This window comes from Panthera tigris, chromosome A1, assembly GCF_018350195.1.
Source record: "Panthera tigris isolate Pti1 chromosome A1, P.tigris_Pti1_mat1.1, whole genome shotgun sequence".
NCBI classification, from domain to species: Eukaryota; Metazoa; Chordata; class Mammalia; order Carnivora; family Felidae; genus Panthera; species Panthera tigris.
The window spans coordinates 172,173,646-172,198,824 of NC_056660.1; the positions used below are offsets into that span (position 1 = coordinate 172,173,646).

General features: G+C 46.1%; 1 protein-coding gene and 1 long non-coding RNA gene across 2 annotated transcripts; one reads left to right on the forward strand and one right to left on the reverse strand.

The window, feature by feature from the left end:
• Positions 1-382: 382 nt before the first annotated feature.
• LOC122240285 lies at positions 383-1,033 on the reverse strand. Its single transcript, XR_006219765.1, has 2 exons — positions 950-1,033; positions 383-843 (listed from the first exon to the last, which is right to left on the reverse strand). It is a non-coding gene; the product is annotated as an uncharacterized LOC122240285 (long non-coding RNA).
• A 16-nt stretch (positions 1,034-1,049) lies between these two features.
• Positions 1,050-19,743, forward strand: LMAN2 (lectin, mannose binding 2). The gene is made up of 8 exons (XM_007085532.3): positions 1,050-1,431; positions 1,600-1,718; positions 12,587-12,704; positions 13,569-13,648; positions 13,831-13,992; positions 14,101-14,215; positions 17,181-17,300; positions 19,067-19,743. Exons 1-8 carry the CDS (start codon positions 1,236-1,238, stop codon positions 19,225-19,227), a joined length of 1,071 nt encoding a protein of 356 aa, XP_007085594.1. The 5' UTR covers positions 1,050-1,235; the 3' UTR covers positions 19,228-19,743.
• The last annotated feature ends 5,436 nt before the right edge of the window (positions 19,744-25,179 follow it).

Sequence of the window (25,179 nt, forward strand, 5' to 3'; positions counted from 1 at the left end):
TGGAGCCCCGCATCAGGTTCTGTGCTTACGGCTCAGAGCCTGGTGCCTGCTTCAGATTCTGTGTCTCTCTCTCTCTCTGCCCCTCCTCTGCTCACGCTCTGCCTCTCTCTGTCTCTCAAAAATAAATGTTAAAAAAATTTTTTTTAACAAAAAGTAGATAAAAATATTGAGGGGCGCCTGGGTGGCTCAGCTGGTTGGGTGTCGGTTGCTTGATTTTGGCTTAGGTCATGATCCCAGGGTCATAGAGCCCCCCCCAGTAGGGCTCCACGCTGGGTGTGGAGGCTGCTAAAGATTCTCTCTTGCTCCCTGCCCCTCCCCCACTCAATTCTCTTCCTCTCCCCCCCCCCCAAAAACCCCCACAAAACCCAAACCAAACCAAAAATATCGATATTTGAATCATGTATTGAAATAGCATGAGCAGGTAAAACAGAGCCTTATCCGGCTGTAGGCCAGGAGTTTTTGACCTCTGGCCCACAGCCAGCTTTCCTCAACCTTTAAGGGCTGCTGCTTCCAGCTGCAGCAGATGGGCACTAACATGGTTTGGATCCAGATGGGTCCCAACTATCACTGGGGTCCCGGACAGGATTTCGGTCTGCTCCTACTGCGTAAACTCGATTGGGTATTAGGAGCTGGGACTGTGTACACCCTCTATTTTTCCAAAGGCGGGATGCTGGGGAGCGGTGGGGCCACAGACGGCTAAAGAAAACTATCTAGGGCCATCCAGTGAGTCCGAGGGAGCACAGGAGTTGGAGTTCAGGCTTCCGCCTTCAATTCTGAGAAACGTTAGTCCAGACTCGATTACCGGCAGGTTGACAGGATCGTTTTAGTCTTCGTCTCTCCAGCCTGCGTGAAAGACCCAAAAAACTACAAGTCCCAGCACGCCTCGCTTCGCAGAGGACCCTCGCTCTTCCCCTGACTCAAACCATCCCTCTGTTCCTCGTTGGCTCACAAGCTTAACGTGCTGTTCAATGATTGGTTGCAGCTCTTGTCGCTCATAAGAACGCATTGCCGAAGCTGGCCGACAGGTTCCTCGCAGCAGCTAAGGAGATGTAACAGCACTCGACCAGGCTGGGGGAGCTGGTCGGTAAATAAAGCCGCCTTCCCTCCGGCTGCGAGGCCTTGCTTTTTTAACTTCCCGGTGACACTAGGTTTGGAGGGTTTCCGGCCGGAGGCCATTAGATGGGACACCAGGAAGGCGGAAGTCCCAGGGCGGAAGTGGCTGAGAGGAACGGAGAATGGCGGCGGAAGGCTGGATTTGGCGCTGGGGCTGGGGCCGGCGGTGCCCGGGGAGGCCTGGGTTTCCCGGCCCTGGCCCTGGCCCCACTACACCTCTACTTCTTTTTCTGTTGCTGGGGCCGGTTGTTGCAGATATAACTGACGGCAACAGTGAACACCTCAAGCGGGAGCATTCGCTTATCAAGCCCTACCAAGGTGAGGCCTGGGGCGGGAATGGTTGCTGGGTGAGGGCGAGGCTGGACAGGGTTGGACAAGGGAGTTCCTTTCTCCTGAGCAAAGCAGCTTTGTGGGTTTCCTGTCTTTGGCAAGGCCAGTCCTGGAATGGCTTCTTACGCACCTGTCTCTGTCCGTCTCTGCGCACAGGGGTCGGTTCCAGCTCCATGCCCCTCTGGGATTTCCAAGGCAGCACTATACTCACGAGCCAGTACGTGCGTTTGACCCCTGATGAGCGCAGCAAAGAGGGCTCTATCTGGAACCACCAGGTGAGTGGCTCCCAGGAGGTTAGGTATACCCTTAAGTAAGCCACTACTCCCAGTCTCTGCAGCACCCAGACCTGAGCTTAGTTCGAAGGTTTGCTTGGCACCTTTCTCTCCCGCCCCGGTCTTCCTTATCTTGGTAACGCTCATCAGTGGTGACATTAACAGGTAATGACTACTGAAGCTACTACGTGTCAGGAACTGCACCTGACACTTTCCACCTTTCTCATTTAGTTTCTTCAAAAGCCTTGTGAAGTAAGTGATGTTATTTCCATTTTACTGACTACGCTGAGGCTTAGAGTTGAAAGTACCTTTCTCAAAGTCACGTAGCTAGTAAGCACAGAACTCTCTGGCTGTCTGAATTGAACCCTCAACAGTGGGATAAATGGAATGAACATCTTTATTGGGTGGTTTCTGTGTGTTAGGCACTAGCCTTATGATGCCTTATTGTATTTAATTCTCAAACAGGCTGTTTGAAATAGTTGGCTATTGTGGCTTTATGCAGAGCTAACACAGCGAATGGTATAAACGTTTAAATTCTGATCTGTTATCTAAGCCCAGCAATTCACTTGCTACACTTGACCCCCCCTACCCCTGTACGGTGGAGGAATCCCTTAGAAATACTTGCAGACTCCATCCATTTCCCCAGTGTTTCATTGATGATCTTGTCATCAGTGGCATAGAGGAGCTGGACTTGTAGGCAGTTTTAATTTCTGTGACTTTTGCTTTAGAGGTTAGGGAACCTCGAGTGTCACTGGCATGTCATACATAACCAGTGGCCAAGATAAGTCGCTACACAGACTCCACACTGAGGAGGTCGAGGTCAGGAAAGGGGTGAAAGGGGAATAATTTTGGGCTGGGTCACAGCTTGGGGTGGATGCTGCCCCTGCCCCAGCCTACCTGATTCCAACTCTTCCCATGGCTTAAGCTGTTGGCCATTGTCCTAGTTTTCTCCACCCTGTTCTTTGGTCCATTCTGAGTGGCTTCCTCATTAAGTTCTGGGAGACTGTGCCGTCCTTGTGTTGCCTCATCTGCCTGTCTCTTCCACTCCTCCTCTCCTTTGCTAGGGACATTTGGTTTACTTTCTTCAGCTTTCACTCTGATCCTCAGAGCCTGGGGTCTCTCATCAAGGGATAAACAAGCATTATGTCTATACAGTCTGGCCCCTGGTGTCTCCATTCGTTCTAGTAATTTTGTTCCAGCCTCTCTGGCTGCTTTCTTGCCTCAGGATCTTTGCACTTGTTGTTCTCTCTGTCTGGGCACATTGCCTTCTGGCTCTTCATGCCTGCCTGGTTCTTTCTCATCTGGTGTGTCTCAGCTTGAGTGCCACCCACTCAGTATTTCATTAACTACTTTATCTCCCCAAGTCACATTCTGTCACATTATTCTGTCTTAGGGCTTCCAGATAATTTTAAAAAATTATACTGTAGTGTTACATTTTTTATGGAAGTGAGTTCAGTATAGCATTAAATTTTTTATTTTTTAAGGAAGGTACAAATAGGGCTAGAACTATTAGAAATTGGTTCAGCTACAAGTAACTTAATTATGGTTGTATATATAACTATTGGTTGGCATTGTCAGTGGTGTGGCAATGTCACAGGGCTGAGAGGATTCTACACTACATCAGATTTTTAGTCGGGAATGTAACTATTCTTCCCCCACATCCCCATTCAGTTCTAGGGCCTTTCCTATTTGGCCCTGCAGATATTCTTAAAAGGTTGGAATGTTTCCTGTAAATATTGAAAGAAATTGCTTGGAAGTCTTAGAATTTTCTGCCTAGTGCTTCCCAAGAACCACCTCTTCCTTTACTGGGCTGGAGAGCTGGTTTCTGGACTTTTCTTTGTTGCGTGCCCCCACCTGGGAGAGGGACTGAATTAGCAAACACTCCTAAGCACCTGCTGTTCTCTGAGCAAAGAGAAAAACACAGCTGTGCTGTTTCAGTGGAGAGGTCCAGACCATGGAGTGGTCCCAAGGTGAAGTCTCAAGACTGACTGGAGCACAGGACATAGGGGGATGCCCAAGGGGCTGATTGGGCCCCATCTTGAGGAGCCTTGTGTGGAGGCTGCAGAGGTGGTGGTTGACCTTTTTTGGCTGATGTACTGTCTGAAAGTATATATCCTCTTGTGCTTTTTAAAAGTTCATATCCCAAATTACTTATTGTAAGTTTGAATATTTGCAAAGGATGTAGTTTCTAGCATATTTAAATATTGCCATTTTAAAATAAAGCTGTTTGGTACTCTTCAGTATGTTCAGTGGAATCTAAATATTTCAATTTGGTATCCATTGTGTGTTTTAAACACTGTGAATCAGCCTGAATTATACATCAGTTTTTTTAATTCAATGTGTGTTTTCATCTCATCCCACACAATTTTATCCTATGCCATGTATTTAATGCTTGAAAATTTCTTCTTGATTAGCTTGTTCTATTCTCTGCAACTAAAATAAGTATAATAATTTAAACCTTTTAACTTTGGGGGCGCCTGGGTGGCTCATTCGGTTGAGCATCTGACACTCTGTTTCAGCTCAGGCCTTGATCCTAGGGTTTTGGGATCCAGTGCTGCGTCGGGCTCTGTGTAGAGCATGCGGCCTGCTTAAGATTCTCTCTCTCTTTCTCCCTGCCCCTCTCCTCCATTCTCTCTCTCTCTAAAATAAAAATAAATTAGAAAAAAAAACATTTTAACTTTGTTGGGACCTTGAAACTAAGTTTTAATATGGGGGGGGGTGTTACAATTATTATTGATACACAGTTGGTCAAAATAAATTCATTACACAATTTTGAGATAATTATTGTAAAAGTAAAAATTTATTGAAATGCATCTCAATAAGCTGTTGTCCCCCCAGTCCCTGTCTGGATGGGTATTATTGTCAGAATGAGACAGGCCTCAGCACCACTTCTACTTTTTGTTTTTATAGGTGTGAATGCTGAGAATCTGTGTTTACTTAAATAGTAGATGGAGATGCAGGGAGTTTTGTTATAGCAGGGACACTCAATATTTTAAACTTCTGTTGGTTTATAAACTCAAAATCATGTAGTGATCTTTCATCAAAATGATGATGTATCAGTTAACTATTGGATTAGCTCTGCCTTCCACTAGTTGCAAGGACGTGAAACTACTAAGTGTAAAATGTTCTATGATTGCCACATGATTCTGATTTAATTGGCTCGGGGGAGGGTCAGGGCATTAAGATTTCTGAGCTCCCCAGCTGGCTCAGCTGTGCAGGTAGGGTGGAAAACCACGGCTGGCTGTCTAGTCCTCCTTCCAAAATCAGCTTCTAAATCCGTTCCAGCTGGTACTTCACCTGCACCTGCTTAAAATCCTTCAGAGGCTTTATATTGTCTCTATTTTGGTATTTCCCTCCACTGATCTACAGTCTTCAATCTGCCACGTGCAAAGACTTTCTAAGGCCCAGATAGTCCTGTAGGAATCAGTTTCCAGGTTTCAACTTCTGTGTGTACTCTTTCCTGAAACTCCTCTCCCTATGAATGTACCAGGGGCAGGAGGGTAGGTGTTCCTTTCTCATATCCCTGTTCTCAGTTGCCCTTCTGCTTGGAGGCACACCTTGCACCAGCTTGGGGTCTTAGCTCAGTGCATTGTTCTCAGGTACAGAAAACTGGGCACCAAAGAGACCGTTTGAAATCTGGTTTCTGGGCTAACTTTTGTGGAGGTGAGATAGTTAAAAAATTTTTTTCAAATATATAAGGGCTTTTCTAGTTATTAGAAAATTAAGTTGTTAATATCTAGTTTGGTTTCACCATGGTCAAGGAATGCAATCTGTTATTTCATTTCTTGGAGGTCTGTTGAGTCTTGCAAATGGTCTGGTTTCTGGAAGATTTCCTGTGTGTGTCTGCAAAGAACGTGGATTCTCAGGTCGTTGAGTACAGTGTGCTGTTTGGTCCTTAGTTAAATTTACTGATTGGGTTCAAATATCTGTATTCTTCCTGATGTTTTTGCTTGTTTTTATCGATTACTAAGAGAGGTATGTTAAAATTTCTCTGTGGATTTGTTTTTACTTTTGTAATTCCGTTAGTTTCTGCTTTACATATTTTTGAGGCCAAAATTTTCCTGGTAAAGGGAATCTTTTATTAAGAAGTGTTTTTGTTATTAAAATGTCCCTTTTAAATTTTGTTATTGATATAGCTGCACAAGCTTGCTTTCGGTTAGTGTTTGCATGCTGTGTCTTTTCCTGTCCTTTTCCTTTTTTCCATTTCTTTATGACTTAGAGTTGTTTTCTTGTAAACTCCATATATGATTAGTCTTTTGAGGGGTTGTTGGTTTATTTTTGTGGTAAAATACACATAACACCATTTACCATTTTAACCTTTTTCCCCCCACTTTTAAATCATTTAATTTATGAAACCGTTCTCTTCAGTAAGATGCTCCTTGGCATTTAAACGGTGTTTAAAAATGTAATGGTGAGTTGCCTGGGTGGCTCAGTCAGTTGAGTGTCTGATCTTGGCTCAGGTAGGGATCTCATGGCTCGTGGGTTTGAGCCCTGCATTAGGCTGTCTGCTGTCAATGCAGAGCCCACTTAGGATCCTCTGTCTCCCTCTTTCTGCCCCTCCCCTTCTCATGTGTGGACTCGCTCGTGCGCGTGCTCTCTCTCTTCCTCTCTCTCTCTCACGAAAATAAACATTAAAAGGAATATAATGGCTATCTATAAAAAATTAATTTGATTATCATATTTATGTAGCTGCACGTGTAAAAGAAAATTGGGGAAACATTTTTTATTACAGTAAAGGTCCATAATATAAAATTTACCATCTTAACCATTTTAAGTGTCCAGTTCAGTGGCAGTTCATTCACCTTGTTGTGCAACCATCACCGCCGTCCATCTCCAGAATTTTCCTATCTTCCCAGACTGAAACTCTGTACTCATTCAACAGTGACTCTCCATTTCCTGCTCCCCAGAGCCCCTGGTAACCAATATTCTTCTTTCTGTCTGAATTTTACTCTTTTAGGGACCTCATTTAATGAAATCATAGAGTATTTGTCTGTGTTTGGCTTATTAATTTAGCATAATGTCTTCACAGTTTGTCCATGTTGTAGCCTGTGTCAGTACTTCATTCCTTTTTATGGCTGAGCAATATTCTTCTGTGTGGGTACACATTTTGTTAATTCATGTATTTGTTGATGAACACTTGGGTTGTTTCCACCTTTTGGCTATTGTGAATAATGCTGTCAAGAACACGGGTGTGTATGAGTGTCTGAGTCCTTGCCTTTTTTTTTTTTTTTTTTTTTTCTCCCCACCTAGGAAGTGGAATTGCTGGGTCCTATGGTAATTCTATATTCAACTTTTTGAGGACAAACAAACTGTTTTCCACAGTAGCTACACCATTTTACATTCCCACCAGCAGTGCGTAAAGGTTCCAGTTTCTCCACATCCTTGCCAACACTTTTTCTGTGTTTGTTTGTTTTTTTTGTTTTTTTTTTTTTTTATGATAGCCATCTATCCTAATGAGTGTGAGGGGATATCTTGTAGTTTTGATTTGCATTTCTCTAATAACTAATGACGTTGAGCATTCTTTCATGTGCTTATTTGCTGTTTATCTTCTTTTTGGAAAAATGTCAAGTCTTTTGTTCATTTTTAAATTGTTTTTAACTTTAGGAGTTCTCTATATTCTGGAGACATTAATCCCTTCCCAGTTACATGATTTGGAAATATTTTATTCCATTTCGTGGTTGTCTTTTTATTATCTTGATGTTTTTGATGTGCAAGAATTTTTGTTGTTGTTTGTTTATTTTTGGGAGAGAGGGAGAAAGTGTGAGCAGGAGAGGGCAGAGAGAGGGAGACAGGATTCTAAGTGGGCTTTGCGCTGAAGCAGAGAGCCTGATTCAGGACTTGAACTCTTAACTGTGAAATCATGACCTGAGCCAGTCAGATGCTTAACCGACTGAGCCACACAGGTGCCCCAAGAATTTTTAATTTTGATGAAATTCACTTTATTTTGTTGTTGTCGTCTGTGCTTTTGTGTCCTATCCAAGAAATCTTGCTAAATCCAGTGTTGTGAAGATTTTCCCTGTGTTTTCTTCTAAGAGGTTTATGGTTTTAGCTCTTGAGTTTAAGGCTTTTACCCTTTATTTAGTTTTAAAATTAAACTTTTTGAGATAATTGTAAATTTACATGTAGTTGTAAGAAATAATACAGGGAGATCTTATGTACCCTTATCAGAATGTAGTTCACATTTAGTAAAATTACTGATGTGTTTTGCTTTAATCCACCTTCCTATTATTTTTATTTAAAAAATTAAAACAATTTTAAGTTATTTTTTTATTTACTTTCTATTTGTACTGCTCATTCTCTGTTCATTTTTCTCTCTGGTCTTCTTTTGAGTTGGTTAATTTTTATTCCATTTTTACTCTTCTGCTAGCTCGAAAGTTCTTTGCTTGCTTCCCAATTTTTCAATGATTACTCGAGTTTAAAACACAGCCATATTTTACCAAAGTCTAACGATAATGTGTACTTTCTTCCTGGACAATGCAAGGATCTTAGAATACTTTAACTTTATTTACCCCATTGTTGTCATTTATTTTAATTTTATTTTAAAACATTGTTTCATGCAAATATTTATTTAGATTTTTACCCGCATATTTACTGGGTTTTTTTGTTCTTTGTTCCTTCCTGAATCTCTGACTTTACATCTGGATAATTTTCTTTCTCTCTGATGAATGAAAGACAGTTTTAATGTTTTTGTTTATCTAAAAACGGCTCTTTTTGGGGGCGTCTGGGTGGCTCAGTTGGTTAAGTGTCCAACTTTGGCTCAGGTCATGGTCTCGTGGTTTGTGAGTTTGAGCCCTGCCAGCAAGGAGCCTGCTTGGGATTCATATTTTTTTCCTCCCTCCCTCTCTCTCTTTCTCTCCCCCCCACCCCTGCTTGCACTCTCCCTCTCTCAGATAAGTAAACTAAACTAAATAAATAAAAATGTCTCTTTTTAAAAAGTCTTTATCTGAAAATGTCTTAATTTTATCTTCATTCTTGAAGGATGCATTTGCTAAGCATAGAATCCTGTGTTCATTTTATTATTTAAAAATTTAAAAATATCTATTCATTTTTGAGAGACAGTGCAAGTGGGGCAGGGGCAGAGAGAGAGGGAGACACAGAATCTGAAGCGGGCCCCAGGCTCTGAGCTGTCAGCACAGAGCTCGACGCAGGGCTTGAACTCACAAAACTGTGAGATCATGACCTGAGCCAAAGTCAGATACTTAACCATCTGAGCCCCTTATTCACAATTATTTCTAAAAATGTTTATTTGAGAGAGAGGGGTGGGGGGAAGAGTGCACGCAGAGAGAGAGGGAGAGAGAATCCCAAGCAGGCTGCATGTTGCCAGCTCAGAGCCCCATGTGGAGCTCAATCCCATGAACCATAAGATCATAACCTAAGCTGAAATGAAGAGTCGGATGCTTAACTGACTCCCTCCCTTCCTTTTTGTGCCTAGATGTGGTTTTCTTTTTTTTTTTTTTAAGTTTATTTATTTTTGAGAGAAGGGAGAGAATGTGCAAGCAGGAGAGGGGCAGAGAGAAAGAGGGAGAGAGAGAGAATTCTAAGTAGTCTCCACACTGTCAGTGCAGACCCAGTGCGGGGCTCAAACCCACGAACCATGAGATCATGACCGGAGCGGAAGTCGGTTGCTTAACTGACTAAGCCACTCAGGTGCCCCTGGTTTTCTTTTTAATTTGTCTTCTTTGGTTTGTAAGATTTAAGATTTGTGGTGAAATGTCTGTGAATCAGTTTTAGTAAGTGCTTGGACATCGCTTTAAATATTCCTTTGCCCTGTTCTCTCACTTCTCATTCTGAAACTCCAGTTTATGTATCTTAGAGTTTTTCACTCTCTCTTACTGACAATTTTGTATCTACCATTCATTCTCTCTGCTTCATCCTACATTTTTTTTTTTTTTAACCTCTCTGGCCTTGAGATCACAGATTCTCTCTTCATCTGTTTTTAATCTACCTGTCCATTACATTGTTAATTTCAGTTACTGTGTTTTTTTTAGTTCTCGGACTGTTTCTTTTTGTTTTTTTTTTTTTTTTTTTTTTTAGTAGTGTGATTTTTTTTTTTTTTTCCTTTTTTTCCCAGTTATTTTTAGGACACCTGGGTGGCCCAGTCAAAGTGTCTCATTCTTGGTTTTAGCTCAGGTCATGATCTCTTGGTTCATGAGATCAAGCCTTGCATTGTGCACTGGTGGCATGGAGCCTGCTTGGGATTCTGTCTCCTCTCTCAGACCCTTCCCTGCTCGTTCTCTCTCTCTCCCCCTCCCCCCCCATCAAAATAAATAAACATTAAAAATATATATATAAATTTTTTTATTTTTTGGAATTCTCAATCTTATATTTATCCCCTTGATTATAGTAAACTAGTTATTTGAAAGTCCAGTATCTGGAATTCCCATCAGCCTGTTTTCTCCCTCTTTTCTGGCCTTGTTGATAACTTGTCTTTTTATGTGCCTGGTTGTTTATTGTATGCCAGATACTGTATTTGTAATATGGCTTGTTGAAAATTTGAGGCCTGGGTGAGTCACTTTAATGTACTTTTCAGGGATTGAGAGGGCTCAAGCTGAGCTACTGCCCCTGGGAGGGCCTTTCCTAATTCACTTTTGTTTTTGGGTTGCTGTCTTTGCGGTTCCAGCCCAAAGCAAGCTTGGTTCACCAGGCCTTCCACTCCCTCAGTAGGCCTTGGGGCAGAGTCTTTGTCCATCTATCTGTCTCCTCACCTCTCAGTTGTCCCCTGTAGAATCTGCAGATTCCCCAGAGCCACAACTGGCCAAGAGCTGGGAAGGCTAAGATTTCACACTACTTGGAAGCTGTTGTTGGGTGTCCACCAGCTCTGCATTCTTAGGGGCTGGAGCTGGGTCTCATCGCCTTGGTTTTTGATGCCCACAGCTGACTGAAACTGTACACTGATGAATCAGTGAACGCACAAGCCACATCACCCATGGTGGGATGTAAAGTTTCTCAGTTTTTTATTTTAATTTTTTTAAACATCTTTTAAAATTAAGTGAGCATTATGCCCAGCGATCCCGAGATTAAGAGTCCTGTGCTCTACTAACTGAGCCAGCCAGGTCCCCTTAAAGTTTTTTGTTTTTGATCTTTTATTTTTGATTTTTTAAATTATGTTCATTATACAAAATTCAAACATAGAAAGTAAACATTTCTTGTAGTTCCCCTACCAAAGTCAGCTATCGTTAATATTGGTTCATGTTCTTTTAGTTTTTTTCTCTATATATACTAATATTTATTAAAAAAAATTTTAATGTTTTTATTTATTTTTGAGACAGAGAGAGAGCATGAGGGGGGGGGGGCAGAGAGAGAGAGGGAGACACAGAATCTGAAGCAGGCTCCAGGCTCTGAGCTATCAGCACAGAGCCTGACACAGGGCTCGAACTCATGGATTGTGAGATCATGACCTGAGCTGAAGTCGGGCACTCAACTGACTGAGCCACCCAGGCGCTCCTACTAATTTTTTTTAAAAGCACTTTTGCAACTTAGTTTCTTTTGCTTAGTATCTTTGGTATCTTCAGGTGTAAAGGCTTATGGATCTGTCTTGAGTCTGTTAAAAACCTGCAGCAACCAGATTGACCCCCAGAAGATGGGAGTATCAATAATCCCATTGATTGAGAACATGTGTTTCTTTCCATCCTCATCTACATTGGTATTAATGATCTCTTTAATAGTTGCCAATTGGATAAGTCAACAACATCTTGTTCTAGTTTGCCTTCTGATGGGCCTTTATTTTAATTTTTTTAAATATTTATTTTAGAGAGTGTGTGAACGCAGAGTAGGGAAAGAGAAAGAGGGAGACACAGAATCTGAAGCATGATCCAGGTTCTGAGCTGTCAGCACAGAGCCTGATGTGGGACTTGAACTCAAGAACTGCAAGATCATGACCTGAGCTGAAGTCAGACACTTAACTGACTGAGCCACCCAGGTGCCCCTGGGCCTTTGTTTAAATACTTGCTCATGTACCCAACTGCAGACTTCCTCCAAGTGGGTTCCTGTTAAAGTATTTGTCAACACCTTAGTTTTCATGAGGAACTTTCTAGTGGATGAGGCCAGGCTGTTTCCCTTATTGTGGACGGTGTCCAGCTCTGCACCTGATGTTCCTGAATGCCTGGGTGTATCTGCCTTCTTTCGTATCACAGTTGTCCAGAGACCCCAGAGCATGACCTTTCCAGCCCCCCAGCCCTGGCACTGTCATCACACTGAAGTTCGGCTGGGCCTGCAAGAGGCAGGAGGTATGCTGGCCAAGAACTTGGGGTTTGGAGTCATCCAGAAGGTTGGTTAGAAGGGAAAGACAGTGGGGATGGAAGACCAGAAAAGAATTGCTGCCCTTTGTGTTAAAGGCGTGAAGGCCATGGGAGATATATAAGACACAATACAAGTTTCTAAGACAGATCTGAATGTGAGTCAAGACCATCCATACCTGCTGTGGACAAGTTATTTTGTCTCTGAATGGGTTTTCTTTTTGTAAAATATGTGGCTCCAATAGGGTTAGTTCCAGAAGATTTTGGGGCAGGAGCAGTGGAGATGGAAAGGAAACAGGGCTGATGGGTTTGGCTGGTGTTGAGGAAGGTGAATCAGTGTGAGAACCTGTGGCCAGGCTCAAGAGAAGACTGGGCCAGAGTGGGCAGAGTCTGGGCCTCAGACAGCTTGGGACACTGTGTGACCTCCCTCCTTCCCACCTGGGAGGCCCAGCACCCCCCTCTCTTCCTGCTGAGAATGCTGAGGTGGTCTGTTGGTTAGTGGCACTTGTGACCCTGCTACCTGCCCCTTTTTCGAGGAGTGTCCAGTCTCTGGAGGAGATGGGCCTGTGTGGGTCACCTCTGTTTGGCAAGAAGGCCCAGGGAGCTCTGAAGTAGCTCTCTCTGCTTTCTCTCCAGCCTTGCTTCCTCAAGGACTGGGAGATGCATGTCCACTTCAAAGTCCACGGTTCAGGGAAGAAGAATCTCCATGGAGATGGCATTGCCTTGTGGTATACCCGGGACCGCCTTGTGCCAGGTAGGGAGGTGCTTGTATAGGTGGGGGCATTCTGCCCAGGTTAGGGCACTGGAGCTCCTCTTTGAGGAAACCTGGGACCTCGAGTCTGCTCTAGGGAGTGTCCCTTTGTGAAGAGGGATAGCTGGATCCTACAGCTCAACTCTAAACCCCATTGTGGCCTGGTGTTGTACACCAGCTAAGAATGGATTTTACCATTCTACTGTTTTTAAAAAAGCAAAAACAAGGAAGTCTGTGACTGAGGCCATATGTGGCTGCAAAGCCTAATGTTTCTTGTCTGGCCTTTGACAGAAAGTTGCTGACCCTTGGGCAGAGGATGGGGTTTCCTTTTTTCTGTAGGAGTCCTTTCTGCCCCCTTGTCACCTGACATGTCAGAGCACATGTCCAGGTACTGATCCCTCAACAGTTAACGGTTTCAAACTTTGAGTCCTCTCTGCTGTACCCCTGCACCTCCTCCTGCCTTAAAGATCCCTTCTCTTGGGGCGCCTGGGTGGCGCAGTCGGTTAAGCGTCCGACTTCAGCCAGGTCACGATCTCGCGGTCCGTGAGTTCGAGCCCCGCGTCAGGCTCTGGGCTGATGGCTCGGAGCCTGGAGCCTGTTTCCGATTCTGTGTCTCCCTCTCTCTCTGCCCCTCCCCCGTTCATGCTCTGTCTCTCTCTGTCCCAAAAATAAATAAAAAAAAAAAAACGTTGAGAAAAAAAAAAAAAAAATTAAAAAAAAAAAAAAAAGATCCCTTCTCTTTCCTGGGCGAATGACCACAAATCAGCCTCCCTTTCCCCCACCCATACTGGCAATACTTTGTCCTTCAGGTACCCAGGGGACAACTCCAATATCTCCCATTACGAAAGCATCTCCTTCTAATTCCAGGGCCTGTGTTTGGAAGCAAAGACAACTTCCATGGCCTAGCCATCTTCTTGGACACATATCCCAATGATGAGACCACAGAGGTATGCCTCTGCTCTCTCCCTCAGACAGGACAGGAAGGACTGGGCAGTTGGCTGGGGGGTGGGAACCAAGACTTCTCTCTGGTCTCAGCACAAAAGGGGCCTCCAGGGATCAGGGTGGCGGGCTACCCCAGTGCCTCCCACAGGATGGGCTGGCCATAGAGTAACTGGTGTCTTGGTCTCAGCGTGTGTTCCCGTACATCTCGGTGATGGTGAACAATGGCTCCCTGTCCTACGACCATAGCAAGGATGGCCGCTGGACTGAGCTGGCAGGCTGCACGGCTGACTTCCGCAACCGCGATCATGATACCTTCCTGGCTGTTCGCTACTCCCGTGGCCGTCTGACGGTGAGCAGGCAGGATGGGGGCAGGTTATGCCTGTGCCAGTTCCGTGGAGGCTTAAGTTGATGGGCGGGCTTGGACCTGGCACGTACTTGACTTGCTGGCTGGCTGCAGGTGATGACCGACCTAGAGGACAAGAACGAGTGGAAGAATTGCATCGACATCACGGGAGTGCGCCTGCCCACTGGCTACTACTTTGGAGCCTCGGCTGGCACCGGAGACCTGTCTGGTGAGCATCTGGGCCGAGGGAGGCATTAAGTCTCAGTCTTGACCTTCCCTGGTCTGTCGGGAGCTTGTGACATAGTTGATAGCTTTCCTTCTTAAACTTCTTTCCTTTGGTTCCACACACACCTGGGTTTCTTCCTCTACTTTCTAGCATCTGGGAATGTTGTCACTCTTGGGGCTTTATTCCGTGAGTACTCCCTCAGCAGTCTTCCCCTCTGCAGCTAGGGGGCTGAGTATGCTACAGGGTCCCACATTTCCATCACCAGCCCAGACCTTTCCAGACCTTTCCAGACCTGTGTCACCCAACAGCCTGCTCAGCATCTCTGCCTGGATACCCAACAGGCATTTCAGCCTTCACATGCCAATAGCTGAAGCCCACATCTTGCCACCAAGACATAAATGGCACCTCTGTTACTCTAGTTGCTCAGTCCAAGAAGACTTGGTGCCACTGTGGTCTCTATTTTTTCTCTCACATGCCACCTCTTATCCTTTGGTGAGTCTTGCTGGGTTTGTCTTCTCAGGGCAGCAGACTACTTTTCCTCTCTTACTACTTGGCAGGTCCAGGCCATCATCTTCACTCTCTTGGACAACTGCAGGAGCCTCCCATGTGGTCCCCTCCTTCCACACCAGTTCCCCAGCAGTCTCTCCCAGTTCAGTCAGAGCGATTCCATTAAAGCTCAAATGAGGTCTTGCCACTCCTCTCGTCTTCTGCAGAGTCAAGGCCCCTGTCTGTCCCAGTAGCGGTTGCTGGGCCCTGTGTGCCATGCCTCCCCTACCGCATCAGCCGTGACTCATGGCTTCCTGCTCCTTTACATCACTCTCAGCTCTTCTTCAGATACACCAGCGCCCTCCTGCTTTGGCCTTTTTACCTGTGCCTCATTCTTACCTCCTTCAGGTCTTGCTCAGATGTCACTTCCTCACTGGGGCCTTCCCTGATTCCCACATACCCCAGTCTCCTATGCACTCCTTACCACCTTTCTTGGCTTTATTTTTCTTCATAGCATTTAACCATCTTGGAATCTACCATGTAATTTATTTCATTTTCTAGGTATGCTTAACTGAATTGTAAGCTTCATAAAGTCAGGGCTCTTAATCTTCTTTGGCCCACAGTGTGTCTGTATGCATTGGGATGCTGCTAGCCTATGCAAGCCTCGCTGGGCCACCAGGCCTGGGTGACACTTTATAGTGACCCTTGGCCATGGTTCTCAGAAGGCATCAGGGTCCTCAGAGGGCTGGCACCAAGCCCAGGGTCAGCTCTTGCTGACCAGAAGTGGGAAGCAACGTATAGGACCAGACAAAGGGCTTATTTATCCTCAGGATAGACGTTTCTGAGAGCCTCCCCTTCACCCTTGAAATGTCGAGGTTCCTAGAGAGTCTGTTGCTTTGGGGTTTTAAAGTTTTTCGTGTGGATAGTCCAATAAGTCCCTTTGCCCCTGTTACCCAGCTTTAGGTAATCATTACGTGCTCGTTGATTACTTGGTAATTAGTTACCAGCTGGATGTCAGTCTTGTGTCATAGTCCTTCATCTCAGGTTATCTGGAATTTCATTGGGTAGTACATCAGCATATGTCAGGAGAAGGTTCTGGAAACAAAGCCAGATCTGTGGCAGGTGAATGCTCTCTAAGGGTATTTGGAGAGGCCCAATAAAGAGTGTTGGAAATTGACTATCTACACAGTAGTGCCTGACCATTAATCAGAGAGTTGGGAATGCCGTCCTCTGCAGCAGGCGTCTCATGGGGAGTCACATGATGTAGCGGTCTCTTTTCCCTTTTAATTCTTTTTTTGTTTGTTTATTCTGGGAGAGCGAGTACACGCACGGTGGGGGGGGGGGGCAGAGAGAGAGAGGGAGACAGGGGATCTGAAGCAGGCTCTGCGCTGACAGCAGAGAGCGCAATGCAGGGCTCAAACTCACAAACCATGAGATCATGACCTGAGCCGAAGTTGGACGCTTAACTGACGGAGCCACCCAGGCACCCCTCTTTTCCCTTTTATACATCTGAGACCATTGGGAATTTGAGAGTTGAAGGGATTTCCCCACGTTCACACCTAGGAAGGGCAGAGCTTGGGTGGAAACTCTGGTCGAACTTCAGAGTCAGGACTTGTCCCTGCGCCTCCGGGGCTGTGTGTGCTGGGCTCTGAGATACCACTTGGCTCTGCCTGACCCAGTTGCCAGGTCCTTGCTCTTTAGGCTGTCCCTTTTCCGGTTTCCACAGATTTCCTCTTGAAATGAGGCTTTTCCTCAGGTTCCAGTAGGTTAGCTGAACTGATGCTGGAATCAAGGGACCAGGACCCCTGTCTTGGCTCTGATCTCAACCTCCCCATCTCACAAATGGGGTGGTCACTTACTGTCAAGCAGAAGTTCTCTTCTGCCCATACCTGAGCCTTTCTCTAGTGTTTTCTGGGACAATCACTGCCCAGGTATTAGAGCCTCGCCCTCAGCTGGTTGCTGAGTCGTTCATCTGCATTCTGAACTTGGGTCTCTGATGGGAGCACCTGGCAGCTGCCTGCCTGCCCCTCGGGAAGATCAGACTTCTCAATTGGCTGTAGAATAACTTGCAGGTCCTTTTCTGGTACATACTATCTGCTGGGCAATCTGTCTCTGCTTTGTGTGTACTTTCTCATTTTCTTGCCATGATTACCAGGCAAGATGGATATTATAACCTGGATTTACAAACAAGGAAACTGCCTCAGGATTTAGACCCAGGTGATTTTGACTGGAAAATCCATGCTTTTTTTCTGTCCTGCCTCCTCCCAGGTTTGTTAATGTTGAGTTCTAGAGGTATTCTAGCTCCTGGAATACCTGCTGGGGGTCACTGGGAAGAAAACAGACCCCTCACTAGGCAGGAACAGAATTCTCCCTGTGGGACCTTGCCACTCTGAGGGACTGGAGCAGCAGCTTTTCTCTGGGGAAGGCCATGGGCCCTAAGGCAGTCTCCATGCTCCTTCTAAGCTAACTCTTGATCCTACAGACAATCATGACATCATCTCCATGAAACTGTTCCAGCTGATGGTAGAACATACACCTGATGAAGAGAACATTGACTGGACCAAGATTGAGCCCAGTGTCAATTTCCTCAAGTCGCCCAAAGGTATGTATGCAAGGCCCACCTGGGCCTGGGTGGCCTGGTATGGGGTTGCAGTGGGGCTGGCTTGGCTGAGTGTGTATGGTCCATTTGCTCTTGCTTGGTCCAGTTGTGATTGTGGCTTGGGGTCTTGAATCAGCAGCTAGTGCTAATGAGTAGATTTGTGAGCACCTGGTGCCTATTTCGGCTGGTGCTTAGTGCGGGGTTAATGGCCAGTAAAGCCAGAGGGGCCAGTTTGTTGGTATAGGTGGCATGCAGGGCATTCTGATACAACATGTGTGTGGTCTCAGTGAATGGCCTGGGAAGTAGGTGCTGCCACTAGCCAGGGCAACTGGTCTTCCAGGTTTCCTCAGCTAGAAAGAAGTAAAGACAAGAATCAACTTTGAGTTTTTGCAAAGCCCCAAAGCCTGGACTCTTTCCATGGTGCTAATTAGCCACCAGTCTCTCCTCACAGAGCAAGAGTTCTGGTTGAAGTGAAACTCCTATGTGTGTAGACATCCAAGAACCCTGAAGTTTGCCTATGGGCCAGGATGGGGGCACTGAGGAGCCTCTCAGCCTAGCCCAAGGTCACCATGTAGAGTGTGAGCCAGAGTGGAACCCAGCACTTAATGTGACCTCTCACTTTTTTAAGATTCATATTGCTTACAAATATCTCAGGGGCTAAACAAATCCTGCCGTGTACCCACTGTTTTTGCAACCTTTGATTGGAGAGTTTCTGGCTGAGGGCTTTCAGAGAATTCCTCTGCTCTGACCTACCCAGCAACCCAATAAGGTTGGCCAGGCAGGGCTTAACTCATTTGCAGACCTGTTGATCCATTTGCTGCTTTAGCAGATGGTTCCAGAGCTTTCATTCACTGCCTAGCCATGGGCTAGGTGCCCTCCTAGGGCTTAGTCTAGTGACTGAGGCAGAGAAGGGGGCAGAGGAAAACAGAGGCTGGTGGTGAGACCACGTCAGCAGGCCTGCCCTGGTTAGGTTGTGTGGGAAAGGATGACGTAGCTTGGCTCCTGCCTGGCATTGCAGGCCTCCTCCACAGTGACGAGTGGAGGGCTAGGGCTGTGGCTCCGGAGGGAGGCCGAGTGGCAGGAACAGGGCCGAGGCTGCACAGGGCAGGAGGACTTGAGTCCAGATTCCTGTCCCTTCACCCACAGACTAGTGAACTTGACAAAGTCTGTTCCTGCTCTCAGCCTTCTCTAAAAGTGAGATTATGAGCTCCCCATCCCAGGGTAGTTGGGATTCCAGGAGAATATCTCATGTGTCAGGGCCTTGTTTCTGGTAGAATTCTTGATGTTAGCAAGCAGAGAAGTGGTGTGGCTGGAGAAGAAGGACAGGGGATGGAGGGCCTGGGAGATTCCCCCCCTAGGGACCATGGAATACATCCAGGTGTAAGTCAGGGACGCTTTCGGCCAGGGCTGTGTCTCTCTAGGTCAGGATCTTGGACCACTGACTGCATGGGGCCAGGGTGGGGCTTGTGAACGCAGGTCTTGGGCTTGCCTTGTGCTGACTCAGGCTCTCCTGGGGAGGCCAGGAATTCGGTTTTCACCAGCCCCTTTCAGAGAAGACACCTGAGGCCTTGCTCCCTGGGAACCTCAGTCCCAGTGGGATTATTCCTGTGTCCATTCCTCCGCCCCTCTCTGGTATAGCTGTGAGCAGGACACAGGGCTGGCTGCGGCCTGTTGCTCTGCTCAGTCCTGTTGGACTCCCTGTCTCCCGGGAGCCCGCCTGACCTCTCTCTCCACTTTACCACTTCAGCTCCCCCTCTCTTCTCCCCCAGACAATGTGGATGACCCGACGGGAAACTTCCGCAGCGGGCCCCTGACGGGGTGGCGGGTGTTCCTGCTGCTGCTATGTGCGCTCCTGGGCATCATCGTGTGCGCCGTGGTGGGGGCCGTAGTGTTTCAGAAGCGGCAGGAGCGGAACAAGCGATTCTACTGAGTGGCCGGCGCTCTGCTCTGGGGAAGGCCTGGTTTTGGGCCCCGGCACTAATGTGAACTTTTTTTTACTGAGATTGTAAAAGAAAAACAAGACGACCTTATTTCTTAACCGTTTCAAAGAAATAATTAAAGTATTTTCGTACATTTTGCTTCTTGCCCAGCAGGGATAAGCTGCAGGGCTGGGGAATAGGGTTTGGCATCCCCACACCTGGGGCAGAGGTCCTCACCCATCTCAGGAGCAGGGAGGAGTCTGTGCCTGGAGCTGGGCCCTGGCAGGTGGCTCTTGAACACTGGAGGGCCCCCCAACCACATTGTGGTGGGTGTCTGATGATGCAAGCAGTGATTTTGTTCTGTGCGGTGTGTGTTGGTGGAAAAGGAGGCTGACTGGGGAACCTGGGCCTTTCTGGTCACCCTCTGAGCTTCTTCCCAAGGCAGAGCCTCGAGTGAGGCTGGAGGAGCAATTTGGTGGGGCTCAGAGTGTGACCGTTTGCTAAATAAAGTGAAATAACCAACCTCAGCTGTGTTGACTGTCCTAAGGGGCTTGCTTTTCTTTTCCTTCAAGTAACTTCCAGGTGGCCAGTGCTTTACAGCTCTCAGCCTCCTCCCCTCGGCCTTGCCACACAGCCCCAGGAGGCAAGTGCTGTGCTCCCTGTTCCCAGATGGGGAAGCACAGCTCTGGGAGGTCAAGCGAAACTTGCCCAGTGTCACATAGCATTTGAGGTCATGGGGATGGGGCCTTGTGCCATCTTCCACGTTCTCTGAGCCTCTCACTCTGGGCAGGGGAAGGTCCCACACAGAGGGTGGGACCTAAGTGCAAGCGAACTCTAGGGAACTCGGGCTAAGGGGGGCTTCAGGAAGATCTGGAAGGGATTTGTAGGTACAGAAGGACAGGTTGGGGTCGGTAATGGTATTCCCTTTGTAGTACCTCGAGGGGAGAAAGATGGCACAGGGAGTGGAAGAAAGCCGGCAGCTAAAAGGAAAGTACCATCATCTGGCAGCTTTCTTGGGTCTGTCTGTCCTGGCCATGGCCTGCCTCTGCTCTCCAGACTGTTCTTTGGTGCTCCTGACCCCGCCATGGAACAGTGTGTCCCCATCCATTCCGGAGCCATCTTCAGCATCTTGCACTTTTTTTTTTTAATGTTTTATTTATTTTTGAGAGAGAGAGAGAGAGCTTGAGCGGGGGAGGAGTAGAGAGCGAGGAAGACACAGAATCCAAAACAGACTCCTGGCTCTGAGCTGTCAGCACAGAGCCCAATGCGGGGCTCGAACTCACGGACTGTGAGATCATGACCTGTGCCGAAGTCAGATGCCCAACCAACTGAGCCACCCAGGTGCCCCCAGCATCTTCCACTTAAATGACATTTGAGTCTCCATCTTTTAAAAAAAAAAAAATTTTTTTTTATGTTTATTTGGGGGAGGGGCAGAGAGAGAGGGAGACCCAGAAGCCGAAACAGACTCCTGTCTCTGAGCTGTCAGCACAGGGCCTGACACAGGGTTCGAACCCACAGACTGTGAGACCATGACCTGAGCAGAAGTTGGATGCTCAACCATCTGAGCCACCCAGGCGCCCCAACTCTCCATTTTAAAAACAAGAGCAACCCTGTCTCCCTGTTGTAACCAGGCTTCTTATAATTAACATTCTTGATGAGATTCTTATAAAAAGTGGATAGAAGTAGATGTAAAGAGTAAGAACATATATTCCTGTCAATCTTTCACCCTCACTCCCCTGAGCTCTTCATTGATCTGTTCATGGTCTCTTATCCCTCTCGATGTGTCCTGTGTACACATAGGACCCGTCTTTTGGCAGGTGAGATGTCAAGAGATTGTTTATAAATTCACAGTGACAGAGAATTCTGAGCTGTGTTTTCTTCTCATGGGGCTGGGAGCCTGTTCATGAAGCTGTAAGAGAAAACATGATCTTCCTTATTGAAAGAAATATTTTATTGAGCACTTTCCCCAGAACAATTTCTTTACTTGAAAAGTAGCTAACTTTGAGTGCTTACTATATATCCCAGGCGTGGTTCTGAGCAGTTGACACGTATTAACTCATTTCTCTCCATAACACTTAACCCACTTGGACATGAAAAATCTGCTAGGCTGGGTGGCTCCTGACTCACTGAGCATCTTCTTCCTTGGCGAGTGCCGTGTCTGTACTGACATGAATGACTGAGGCCTGGAATCTGGAACTCTCTGGCTGCTACAACCACCATAATCTGCACTACACTCGCCATATTTGGCCTTTAATTTTGGCCCTATCTTGGCCTTCCCCGAATTCCTGAATTATTAGGCAAATTGGCATCCTGTCCTGTATGGCTCTTGCCTTTGGCTGCATGTTGGAGACATCTGGAGAATGAAACTCAGTCCTCTGTGCTCTACAGTTTGGGTTTAAGAAGTAGGTGGGGTGTGGGCAGGGGCAGTTTGAAAACAACCACGTTGGGTGGTTCAGATGAGCATATAGGCTTGAGAAGTGGCAGGTGTAGACTAGTGATTTGAAGGCTGATCTTGAAGTGGTCCTGGTCTGTTCTTGGCGGTCAGCGGCTTGTTTGCATCCCTTTCAAAGTTCAAACCTGGAGGTGCTTTCCTAGAAGGTTAGATTTGTGTTCTCACATCTGCTTTTTCATATATGTGGGTTCATGCTACTGTAATCTACATTTTTGCCACATGCATTTATTATTTTTAAATGTTTATTTTTGAGGGGGGTGAGGGGCAGGAAAGGGGGACAGAGGATCCAAGTCAGACTCCACCCTGACAGCAGCTTCAGCACAGTGAGCCCACTGTGGGGCTCAAACTCATAAACTACAATCATGACCCAAGCCAAAGTCGGATGCTCAACCGACTGAGCCACCTAGGTGCCCTGTCACATGAGTTTAAAAACAGAGTTATTTCATCATATAGAAGTTAGATATAAATGTATATCCCTGCACCTGTTGTACAGCATGAGAAATGAAACGTGGCTGACGCATTTGCATCCTTCTTTGTCCCCTGCCCAAAATAGGTGCCCCCCCTCTTGGAGGTGATTGCTGCGGATTCTGATTTTTTTATGTTTCTTTCTTTCTTTAATGTTAAATTTATTTTTGAGAGAGAGAGAGTGCAAGTGGGGAAGGGACAGTGAGAGAGGGGGACAGAGGATCTGAAGCTGACAGCAGTGAGCCCAATATGGGGCTTGAACTCATGAACTGTGAGATCATGACCTGAGCTGAAGTCCAATGCTCAACCAACTGAGCCACCCAGGTGCCCCTGATTTTATGTTTCTTAAAAATGTTACTGTAGAGGTATGTATCCCTAAACGCATAGTAGTGTTTTGCATTCTAAAAAATTACAAATGGTACACAGACGTATTCCTCAGCTCTTAAAATTCAGCACTGTTTGTGAATCTTTGCATTAGATGTGGCTCAAGATGTGGCATGAGTGGACTCCAGTTTCTCCATTTGGCCATTGCTGGATGTTTGGATGGTTTCCAGGTTTTTGCTCTTAAAATGCTGCTCTAAATGTTCTGGAGCCCATCTCCATCCATGCACAAGTGTGAGGAACTGCCGGGTTGTAACTTACTTGTAACTTATGTACATTCCAGTGTTACTGGTTGTCAGATTGGTCTTGTGGGTTGTATTCATTCTGTTCCCACCTTGGTGAGTGAGATTCCCCCTGCCCATTTCTTAGCACGTGATATTATCAATGTTTACTTATTGATGATCTGATAGGTATAAAAGTTTTAATTTGTATTTCTCAGCTAATCAGGTTGAGGATTTTTGTATCCTCAAGGATCCGTCCATGGTGGTGTAATTTTTTTGCCCCTCACCTTTTTCTTGTGGTTACATGCCCATTCTCATGGGATCTTCAGGTATGTGCTTTTGCGGATTACCTCTCAGCATGTGTGTCTTTTGATTTTCTAATGTCATATGATTTACTGTCTATATTTTAATGTCAATTACTAATCTTTTCCAAATATTTTTCCCCCAAAAGTCTGAAAATTTTGTTCAGACTCAGTTTATAATCTCCATGGAATTGACTTTTGTGTGGAGTATGATGTAGGGATCTGGTTTTCCCACTATGTATAGCCAGTTGTCAAAACATTTCCTGACATTCATTCTTCCACACAAGCCACAGCGCTGCTGAATCAAGTGCTCCAGATACCGCTCCCTCGTCTTCCTCCTGTTTCGTGGCTGGAAGGCCAGATGTTTAGCTAAATTCTCCAGCTTCTTAGCTAGGGTGGCTCTGTGAGAACTGTGCCTGCCGAGGAGACTCTCGGTAAAAAGCGCCAGATGGCAGCTGGCGTGGCTGTTTGCCCATCCTCCTCCTGCTGGACAGTGGGGGTGATCCCCAGAGGTGCAAAAGCCCCCTGTGACCATGGGGGCAGTAGTGAGCACCAGAGCTGGGTGGAGCATGTGTCCTCAGGACATCCAGGGCTGCCGCAGCCCTGGACTGCTGGGCTTTTATGTAAAATAAATAAATTTGTATTTGCTCAAACTACCATGAGTCATGTTTTCTGTTATTTGAGACTAAGAATAGCTCTCTCCCCCGTCGTGTATATGTCAAGTTTTCTAACCTGTAGGGGTCTTCTCTGCAGGTAATATTAATGTGCCCACTCAATGCCACACACTGTTGTAGGCCCTGGGACACGACAGCAAAAGGAACTACAGTCCCCCATGGAACTTACAGTCTGGTGGGGAAATCAGGTGAAATAAATATTTACAGTATAAAGTAAGTTTAAAGTATGTAGTAAGTATAACATATGCCATGTTAGTACTTACATTTGTTTCTTGTAGCTGCCGTAACTATGTACCACAGACTGGTGGCTTTAAATGACAGAAGTTTATTGTCTCATAGTCTGGAGGCTGGAAGTCTGAAATCAAGGTGCTTGCAGGGCCATGTTTCCTCTGATGGCTCTAAGGGAGAATCCATCCTTACCTCTTCCTAAATTCTGGAGATTCTCTGTAATACTTGGCATTCTTTGGCTTGTAGACCTGTCACTCTTGTCTTTTTTATTTTTTATACATTTCTTTTTTTCAACGATTTTTATTTATTTTTGGGACAGAGAGAGACAGAGCATGAACGGGGGGAGGGGCAGAGAGAGAGGGAGACACAGAATCGGAAACAGGCTCCAAGCCATCAGCCCAGAGCCTGACGCGGGGCTCGAACTCACAGACCGCGAGATCGTGACCTGGCTGAAGTCGGACGCTTAACCGACTGCGCCACCCAGGCGCCCCACTCTTGTCTTTGACAACATCATTGCATGGCAGTCTTCACATCGTCTTCCTTCTGTCTCCAAATTTCCCCTTTTTGTTAGCACACCAGTCACATTGGATAAGCCATCCCTGTGACCTCATCTGAACTTGATCTACATAGAGCCTCTTTCCAAATATAGTCATTTTCTGAGTTACTGGGGTGAGGACTCAGCATAGCTTTTTGGAGGAACACAACTCAACCTGCAACAATGATTAAGGGGAACAAAATTAGGGAAAACGGATACAGGGAGTCAGATGAAGATGGAGAAAGACTTGCATTTGACTAACAATCTATGGGAAATGGACTGAAAATTCATTGAGCTTAAGATTTGTGTATCTTTCCATATATAATATTTCTTTTTTTTTATGTTTATTTTTGAGAGAGCGAAGACAGCCATCAGGGGAGGGGCAGAGAGAGAGGGAGACACAGAATCCAAAGCAGACCCTGGGGTGCACACACTGTCAGCACAGAGCCGGATGCAGGGCTTGAACTCAGGAACCGTGAGATCATGACCTGAGTGAAGTCAGTCACTCAACTGACTGAATCACGCAGGTGCCCCTCTTTCCATATATGATATTTCAAGAAACATTAACTTTACATATCAGAAACAGCTTTTTTTTTTTTTTAACTGCAGTATTGGCACACAATATTACATTAATTTCAGGTGTACAGCGTAAGAAATTGGCAGTGCTGTTATGCTGTGCTTACCACAAGTATAGCTGCCATCTGT